Source organism: Megalops cyprinoides, chromosome 24, assembly GCF_013368585.1.
Source record: "Megalops cyprinoides isolate fMegCyp1 chromosome 24, fMegCyp1.pri, whole genome shotgun sequence".
Taxonomy (NCBI): Eukaryota; Metazoa; Chordata; class Actinopteri; order Elopiformes; family Megalopidae; genus Megalops; species Megalops cyprinoides.
The window spans coordinates 909,026-919,025 of record NC_050606.1 but is presented as its reverse complement, the minus strand read 5'-3'; the positions used below and the strand labels follow the sequence as shown (position 1 = coordinate 919,025).

The window sequence follows — 10,000 nt, the reverse complement described above, 5'->3', positions numbered from 1 at the left end:
TAAATCTTTACACAAAGTAAAGATTTAAGTATAATCTTTACACAAAGATGTATGTGGGTAGGATGTATATTTATGCCATTTGGTCATCAAAGTCATTTTTATTCATACTGTATGACACAAATTATGAAATTTTTTATTTTGGGCTGATTTGCAGGTGCATTTACAGCATGATGCTGTAAAACGATCACACCCTTACCATCAAATACTCATTTTGACCTTTTTGTTCAACATTATTCCTGTGTTGTCTTATGAAGAGCGATTTGTTATATTTTACATGTAATGATAACAATTAAAATACAGTATGAATCTATTCAAGCATAACATGTATTTGTTCAAGCATAGTCGAATAACATTGCCTTTCAGCTGTCTGTTGCTGTTGCTCCATTTATGTTTTTCCTGCTATATTTCCTTTGTGATGTGCATTCTGTGACATGTTATTAATTAAGAATACTTTCATCTGACAAAAGTGGATTTACATCACGGGGTTAGACTGTGAAAGCATTCAAAATACATTACGCTTTCACAAAGTGGAATAATCATGCTTAATTATATTCTTTCCATACCCTGCTAGCCTGCTTGCACATGGTAATTGATGATGGTGCTTTTGGTAAAGTGCTAAATGAATTGAAGAAATATGAAACCAGTAATGCCACATCCCCGCTCAAGAAAGCAACTGTATTCTATTGAACAGACGTACTGCCCATCTCCCTCCCCGATTTCCTTTCCAAAACAGAACGTGCTGTAGTTAGTAAATTGTCCCATATGTTCTCTCAGAATGATCTGATCCCAACCTGTCTGGCTTCTAGCCTGATCATTTTAATGTACTGTATTGTATTATTGTTAAGTATGTGCCTACTAATGAATTTACTTCGGCACTGACAATAGCTATCACAGCACTGTGAGATGGACTGAAATGTGTTCAGATGTGGTTAATTGTGTTCCATATGTACTCTTTCTGCAACTTTGTTACATGCACTTTTTACCCTTCCCTCGGCTCTGGATCAGAGTATCTACTCGATGACAAAAGGTAATATATTGTACTACTATTTATGTAGTACAACTGTCAGTGTGAAAAAGATAAAGAAAGAGACACTCAGAAGAGGAGAGGATGTGTCTTAACAAATTTGTCTGTGTGAACATTACATACATACGTGTGCTGGATAGTCTTTCTAGTAAAATAACTGACAACCAACTGAAAGTAAAAATAACAAAATATTTTTATTTGTATTTTCAGCTTACACAGCCTCTCTTTGCAGTCATAATTTAGCACTGTGGAGAAGGTTCTAAACCCCCTGCTAATCAGGATAAAGGCAAGGCAACAACAACGGTTCCCAAAAAAACTAAACTGTAAAGTTTAGGTTCAAAATATACAAAAATAAAGAAACTACTTACAAAAAGAAAAAAGCCATATAATTTTGATTCACAAAAATTAAAATTTAACCACCGACAACTACCTACTACTGCCCTACACCTCATATGGCCACCAACTTGTTTCATGTAATCAATAAAACTTAAATATGTCTCTAACCTTACTTTATAATGCTAAGTAGGAGGCTATCTTTAGCTTTAAGTTCCTCAAATAATGACGGGCACTCAATACACAATGATGCAATGATTAAAACAATTTATGAAAATTCCATTTATCCATGGTTGGCCTATATCAAGGAATATTGCCATGTATGGTACACAAATTGACCAATAGGAGTAATAGGTTCTAACTAGCCATTGTATAATTGAAGATAAGAACGTCATGAATTTGACGGTGTGCATTATTGTGAAAATTGTGAAAAGTTGAGTGAATAGCAATCGTTGAGTGAACAGTAATAAAAAACAATCATAACTGTCCATTCATATGCAACTGTCATTCACCAGTCATTCACATATCCTGAAATCTGGCATATGAGATTATATTACATTTGTTTGGGAAATGTGGCTTGATAGTTTTTCTGCTAATAAAGCCCTGTTATTTGGGAACAAAGCTGCTTAACAGTCTGTTTGATAATAGGTTACTACATGGGCCTAAAAGTATGTTATTTAACTTCAAACAAATATATATTTTTAAATGAAAGCATTCAAGCTTTGGGCCAGATCACAGTTCTGCTACTTTGTTTTATTAAAACACAGGAAGCTTTATGCAACATAAACACCTTAAAAAATCAACTCATTACCAAAAAAGCAAATGTCATCTTCTCCCTCCTCCCACACAGCATCTTAAATATAAAGGATTTGTCTTCCTTAGAATCACTTGGTGTCACCAGTGTCAGTTTTAGCTTCAGTTGGAGTCCCTCCTGTTGAAGGTTCACCAACTTCTGGGGCTGGGATTTCTGCACTCACTGAAAAACAAAGAAATTATGTGTGATTCTCTGACATACACTTTCTGACATACTGCACCCCCACAGGACCAAATAACAGCCAAAAAACTGGATTCTAGATTGAAAAGGTGTCTCAGTTCTCTTATATTTACAGACATATTCTAGGTTTTTCACAATCTTATAACCAAAACATTATTTATGACATGAATGCAGACATAAAGTACCGCTTGTCTTTAAGTAGGCTGTTTGAGTGTGTGGTTAAGAGATGTAGGAGGAATTAGTGTAAAGAAATAAACTTAATCAATGCTATTTTAATCAGCATATGAAAGCAACTTATACAAACAGTAATTTCAATCAATATTAACAAATGGCATTTTTATAAATCAAAATATACAAACTAATATGAAATAACCCAAGTATAACATTACTGTAACTTGACAAAGTATGCTTGCAATGTCAAAGCTGAATGTTTCATTTTGTCATAGGAAAGCATAAGAATAATGAAAACCTTCTGTAATCACATTCATCAGATTTCTAGCCTTGCCATTTTCCACAAGCAGACTGAAAACACTGAACATGCAATAATCAGCCATACTCACAGCCAATCACTGTCAGCCACACTCACTGCCAATCACTGACAGCCACACTCACTGCCAATCACTGTCAGCCATACTCACTGCCAATCACTGACAGCCACACTCACTGCCAATCACTGTCAGCCACACTCACTGCCAATCACTGTCAGCCATACTCACTGCCAATCACTGTCAGCCATACTCACTGCCAATCACTGTCAGCCATACTCACTGCCAATCACTGACAGCCACACTCACTGCCAATCACTGTCAGCCACACTCACTGCCAATCACTGTCAGCCACACTCACAGCCAATCACTGACAGCCATACTCACTGTTGGGAGGCGGCTCTCTGCTATTCCTTCGTTTGACCCGCATCTCATGGACTTCTTTCACCAGCTCCTCTATCTTCTCCAGCAGCTCTGTGACTTGAGTGATGTCATCACTCTTATTGTTGAGAACATGGTACCTGTTCCCACATTTCTCTACAAGCCATTTTAGATCATTCCCTCCTTTCTCAATATGCTCCTCAATGGTTGTGTCTCCCAGCCAGTCTCCTCGGGAGAAGAGCACTATGGTGTGCCTCCAGACATTCTCACCGATTAGCTCCAAGTGTTCCTCCACTGCTACTCTGTGTCTTTTTACAAATGGTGATCCCATGGGATATACAATAAGGAGGGCATGAGGCCCACCATCATCAAACAGTGTCACGCTCCTTTTAAGTTCATCTTTAACTTCATCTGATGTGTCTTCTGCAGGAACCCAATTCCAGCTTGGTGTGTCCACCACACTGACTCGCCTCCCAGCCACCTCCCCCTCTTCTCTGGCACACACGAGAGTCTGTTTCCCTTCTGCAAATGCCTTTCTGCGGAGAATGGTATTTCCAGTTGAGCTCTTCCCAGCCCATCTCCCACCCAGTAAGACAATCCTGAAATTCTGTATTCCCTCTGTCAGAAAAATGAAAATACAGGTTGTGTTATGATGTTATTTGTTGAGAATAAACAGTTCAACTTGAAATATATTTATACATTTCTGCAATGGAATAGATTATTCTGTACCAGTGAAGTACACTTTTTCACAGCTTCCCTGTGGACAACATTAAACAATGAGGAATATAATGTGATTTGAAATGTCTGAGATTATCTGTCACGAACTAGAATGTGGTAGGAGAGCCCACCCTGCTCATGACTGAACAAAAATGCTAATACACGAAGGTGAATTTGGCTTCTAGTGATGGGAATTGACTCTACACCATTGTGATGTCAGGAAACAGCCAAGGACGATCTTCTTTTTAGTCTGCCGTTTCCCAGACACTGCAGTGGGATCAGAAGGAAAAATCTGTCCTGTTGACAGGTATTGACCATTACCTAAGCAATTAAACACAATATACATCAGATCACAAAATTTAAACATTAAATATTGTTCTCAGTTCTAATTAAATATACATCCTTTGACAGGCATTTTGTAGCTCCATTTAGCTAGAACCAATCTCCACAAATCGACCTGTTATGTGATAGCACTGCCATACATTTTCAAAACGCTGTTGTGTTTCATTGAGACCAGATAGAGCACTTGCAGGAACTTGACACTCCCACTCTCCTCAAACGAAGGTGATATTTCACTGACACCCCAGTGGGACCAGAGGTTTATTTGTGCTAACAAACAGGCATTAATCCTCAATGCCATGGTGTTTGATTGACATTTGGCCTATTAAAAACGGGCTTGCACAATGTAGTTCATGTAACTGGTAATATTCAGAGCAATTTCAAAATCATGCAATCATTTTTTGGGTTTGAAAAGAGATTACCATATCTGTATTACACTAGCTAGCAGAAGGCAGTGAAATCAGTGTGTTGGTTCAATGTGTTTTCATTGGGGGGCAGATGCTATTATCTAGAAACTACAGAAGATGATGTCACATCAGCAGTTTCTATGGAAAATAAGAACTACCCTCCTAAACTGGGTTTATTTCACATTTTTAATTAATTCTAGATATAACATAAAAGTGTTTGTTCAGCTTATGCATTAGGAAGCTATGAAACATGTACCACTGGAGGTACCCTTTAAGAGATGCCAAAGTGCAGTCAAAGTATTTTGTCATGCACATTTTTAATACTAGTAGCTATCCAATTACAGGCCTAAATCTGTATAAGTACCTTCATTACGTTAATGTATGTACAAACACAAAGTTGTTTTGGAGGGGTAACATTAAGCTCAAATGCATGTTAATATTCAAAGCATTTCCCCGACCATTTCCTTTACATTATACTTCTGTCTTCGAAAGGGAAATATGGTCGTACAAAAAACCAAGAATTTTACCTTGCCGGTAATGCTTTCGGTTTGAGCAGAACCAGGAAGTACAACATAGATGTTTGCAAGAAACCCGAGTTTTAAAATATGCAATTTTTTTACCAAAACATTTTGTTAACGAGGAGGTGCATCTTATTCATAAAGTTATACTGCTGTACGTTATTTCTGAGGTAATTGTAATGTTATATATGATGCCTGTACTTTTCTGCATCCAAAAAAGAAGAAACTGAAACTCACCAGCCGTCGCCATTGCCTCTTTTCCTTCAGTCTGACGGTTGTTTACCTTAAAAAAGACTGGAGGGAATTATTTTAATGTCATTTAAATCCAAAATTATAATTGCATAATATTACCCAGCTACCATTTAAGACTGAAGAAATTCTCCTTTCAACAAAACAAAGACATCTGTCATTATTATTAGTTCAGTTTGCATATTTTTGCTATTTCCAACTACATTCTCGGGAGTTATACAGAAAAATGATGTGGGGGCACTGAAATTGTTCAACATATAACACCAAGTAGGATATTTTTTCTTACCTGTACGAACGTCCTTCACGTTCAGCGCTCCTTGCCCATAATGAACTCTTCCTTACTCCGCCCACGTTGAGGCGTCGTATGGCAGGAGCGTCCTCGCTTTGCTTGGGCAGGGTCGTTACTGGCCATGGCTGTACAAAATTACTGCTTAGCTAATCAAGACTCCGCTCAGCCAATGAACGATGAGACCGCTGCTACGGCGCTAACTTTGCTGTTCAGAATCCGTGGGGTTCTGATAGGTTCACTATGGATGAAACATCCAGCATTTTTCCCTCAGAACAAGGGCACATTCAGGATTCAGTTTTGTGACACTCTGAAAGCCCCAAATGTTAAGACGCTTCCTTCCATATGCAGCTTTTCTATGGTAAAACATAGTCATGTATAGAATATGCGTTGTGTAAGTGCTCAAACCTTTAGCTTTGTAACACTTTTGCTTTCAAAGGCTTGACACTGGGATCTACTCTCCCATCACTATAACTCAGCTCAGTGTGTGAAGTACCTGACGATGCTTGTGGACAGGAAGGGAACAAACATATACACAACATTTTTATTTATAATATATAATTATTTGAATGACTGTTCTGGAAGATTTTGTGGGTGGCTTGCTGTGAAGTACCTTATCTGTCCAAGTTTGCAAAGAGATACTGACCTGAGCATGGGAATAACCTGGATTTGACCTTTTGCATTTTTTTTTATGTTCATGGTCTCTCTCTCTCTCTCATTGTTTCCTACTTTATCTTGCTTGCCCACTTTATCTTATTCTATTCTATTTTATTTTATTTTCTTTTTAGCCATATTTTTATTCTTATCTTTATTGCTGCATTGTTTCTGATACTGTAAGTGAGCAATTTCTGGCACAATAATTTCCTGTGGGATCAATAAAGTCTTATTTTATCTTATCTTATCTCATTTCATCTCGTCTAATCTCGTCTAGTCTCGTCTTGTCTCGTCTTGTCTCGTCTTGTCTTGTCTTTCACTCTGTCCATCACTGTCTCTCTCTCTCTCTGTCTCTCTCTCTCTCTCTCTCTCTCTCTCTCTCTCCCTCTCTCTCTCTCCCGCTCGCCAAACTGCCTGTGAAGATGGGGGAAAATTCAACCATTTTATTATGTTTGAAGTACATCCTCAGTAAACATTACCTCTTAATATGGGAAACCTGTTGAATGTCAGTGTAAATTTAATTTTTATTTCAGTGGTCAAACTCAGTGGAGTTCAGTATTTCACCCCGTGAAACCAGCAGAGGCAGAGTGTGTACAGGTGAGATTTCACCAGCAGGGGGAGCCAGAGTTCTCTTGGAGGCCGAAGTCAGCCCTGATCACACACACCTGCGGGTCCTTTCGCTGAGCTCGGCTCAGAGTGTGAGGTACCTGTGGAAGAGAAGGGGAACAAACAGACATGTACCCAGAAGTTTTAGGCTTTTGACTGTTCTGGAGGATTTTGTGGGTGGCTTGCTGTATACTTTATTTGTCCAAGTTTCCAAAGAGATACTGGCCTGAGCACAGGCCTGACCTGGATTTTAACTGTTTGCATTTGAGTAAGCCTTAAAATCCTTTCAGTGCTTTGACCTGGATATCAGGAGTGCTTTCGAACACACGGTGCAGTCGGGCTGCAGAAGTGAAGGTAGGCCTTGTTTTCTACTTTGCATTATGAATGAATAAAACACCTGTTACGTTATTGGTTTTGATCCCACCCCTTTCGGCACGCTTGTGTCAGCATATTATTTTGAAAGTGACCTACTTAGCAGGCTGTGCCACCTCTGCGGCGTTGAGAAGAGCTGCACCACGCCCCACCGCCCCGAGGGTAATGGCCAGTGTGAGCGATTCAGCTGCACTTCACACGATCTGCTGCGCACTTTGCCAAACGACAAGAAAAGGCAGAGGCCCAAGTTCCTCCAACCGCCGCTGTTCGCCTGTAACAGCACAGCACATTGCTCACCCGGGAAACCCCCTCCACCAGCTCACAGCTGCCAGCCGATGCCCTTCTGGGTTTACACCTTTATTCACAGCGTACCTTCAGCGGTCAGGTAATCACAGACGCTGCCCACAGGGGCGCAGAGCACACAGTATCACGCCACTGACAGGGAGACATCAGAATGGATCGCAGCTCTTCTGTTATTGGAGACCAGTGGGGATCAGTGCTGCAGGTCACATGACTCCTGCTCCGTCTTAAGGATGTCGGTGGGCGTGGCGTTCAAAGCTGCCGAGTCCGTGGTGCTTCCAGACGACAAAGCCGAACTCCCACGATGCACCTCGCTCAGCCACTTGGACACCTTGATGCAGGACTGCTCCTGCTGGAAGCTTCCGGCCTCTGACAGCGCCTCCTCACTCACTGTTAAAGCAGCAGACGAGAGCGCGAGCTTAGAGCCGCATTCCTGCAGCTGCTCCACAGCGCAGAGGCAGGAAACAGCATCATCACACTCCCAAAGCTCCGTCACCTCCTTCAGTATTACACAAACCGTACTGTCACTCTGGGAGGTGATGGAGTAATACTGGGTAATGCTGCTCGGTAATGCTGGGGAATTCTGCTCATAAACTGGTTACATGTGGAGTGTCAACAGCAGCAGGAGACCAAGGAGATCCTTCACCCTCAGGGAGTTTTTCTGATCAAAACTATGTACTTGTGCTGCTTCTGACATTACGTCTTTTATCTGATTGGCAGGCATCCCTTCTCCATGGCAACCCACAGAGTGAACTTTAGACAATCATTTCCTTTAAGACATGATCACCATCTCACCTCGGCTTCCAACAAGCAACCTGCTGGGTCTCTGTCCTGAAACAGCCCATTTCAACACCTTCGCTTAACCCATAAGATGGGTGTAACCCTCAGTGAAACATCCCACTCACACACCTGTGCTTAACTGTGCTTAACTGTGTTAGTGCAAGAGTAACGCATTTTGGCCTCACTGTTGGGGGGGCTGATGGGGTGTTGAAATGGGGTGGGGGTGGTGATAAAATGGTGATGATATAGGGCAATAGAGGTGGGGGAGGTGGGGGCGTAAGATTGAGACTCACTGTTGGGGGGGTGATCCACGCTGCTCCTTTTCACAGCTCCTTCCACATCCACATCCAGCAGCATCTTCCTGATATTCTCCAGCATCTCTTGCTCTCTCTTCCTGCACACCTCCTCAAACATCTCCATCAGCTTCTCCCCCTCCGCCTGCCCTCTCAGCTCTCTCTCCTCGGCCTCCCTCTCTCTCTCAGCACTGAGACAAAACAGGCTGTTCGCCACCACCATCTCCTCGATCCTCTCCAGCAGCTCTGTGACCTGAGCGCTCTCACCCTTCTTGTCGTGGCTGAAGAGGTGATACCTGTTCCTGCATTTCTCTATAACCCACTGGAGGGCGCTGCCTTCAGTCTCAATGTGCTGCTCGATGGTTGTGTCTCCCAGCCAGTCTCCCCAGGTGAACAGCACTATGGTGTGCCTCCAGACGTCTTTACTGAGAAGCTCCAGGTGTTCTTTGACCGACCTCCTGTGTGCCTCTGTGAAGGAAACGCTCACGTCGATGACAAGGAGGAGAGCGTGGGGTCCCGGGGGGCACAGAGACACACTGCGCACGATCTCCTGTTTGACCTTCTCCGGCGTGTCCTGTACAGAGTGATACCCCAGCCAGCCGGGAGTGTCCACCACAGTGACCCGCCTCCCGCCCACCTGACCCTGTGTCTCCACGCAATGCGTAGTCCTCTGCCTCGCCTCTCCTGCCACTGTGGCCAGGATGGTGTTTCCCGCTGAGCTCTTCCCCACAAAGATGCACCCCAGCAGCACCAGCCTCAGCTCTGAGAGACGACGAGGTGTGTCTGCCAGAGAGATACCACACACATCATTACAGCAAAAACACTGCTCATCTCTGCTTCTGTCCATAAAACAGCTGCTGTATAAAGACAGCTAAACTGAGAACCTCTCTCCTGCTGAATCAGATGCTACATTTTGGCCACTTTCCCCAGGACCTCTTGCTGTTAGGCCGCATTACACTGGTGAATTACAGACACTGACACAGTAATGTGATATTGTTTGTAGGAATTATTCAGAGCAGCACTTTTTAAAATCTTTTATATCTACCCCTCCCTGCTAATATTTTTGTAGCTCTCTAAGTGTACTAATTCTCACACATTTCCTCAGCCATATTCAGTACAATTTGATTGGTTGATAGAAATATAATGAGATGCGTAGCTCTGACTGTGTAAAGACTGTGAGGGATAATGGAGGAACGCACCGCTCAGACGCGCCCTGAGTGTCTCTCGCTGCGTCGTCACCTTCTTATACCTCTGATGCGCCC

The 10,000-nt window shown here is 42.3% G+C and overlaps 2 protein-coding genes across 2 annotated transcripts in view; both read right to left on the bottom strand.

Annotated features, from left to right (window-relative positions):
* Nucleotides 1-1,935: 1,935 nt before the first annotated feature.
* On the bottom strand, nt 1,936-5,793 carry LOC118771083 (GTPase IMAP family member 4-like). The gene is made up of 4 exons (XM_036518958.1): nt 5,734-5,793; nt 5,436-5,481; nt 3,224-3,835; nt 1,936-2,333 (listed from the first exon to the last, which is right to left on the bottom strand). The coding sequence occupies exons 2-4, from the start codon at nt 5,446-5,448 to the stop codon at nt 2,242-2,244; spliced, it is 717 nt and encodes a 238-aa protein (XP_036374851.1). The 5' UTR covers nt 5,449-5,481; nt 5,734-5,793; the 3' UTR covers nt 1,936-2,241.
* Nucleotides 5,794-7,640: 1,847 nt separating this feature from the next.
* The window catches only part of LOC118771036 (GTPase IMAP family member 8-like), a 3,782-nt gene continuing 1,422 nt past the window's right edge, over nt 7,641-10,000 (bottom strand). The window contains exons 2-4 of the mRNA XM_036518878.1: nt 9,938-10,000; nt 8,739-9,521; nt 7,641-8,055 (exon numbers count right to left, since the gene is read on the bottom strand). The exon at nt 9,938-10,000 is cut by the window's right edge and continues 651 nt beyond it. Of these exons, the coding sequence (XP_036374771.1) occupies nt 7,859-8,055; nt 8,739-9,521; nt 9,938-10,000 (1,043 nt within the window). The 3' untranslated portion in view covers nt 7,641-7,858. The remainder of the gene's footprint in view (nt 8,056-8,738; nt 9,522-9,937) is intronic.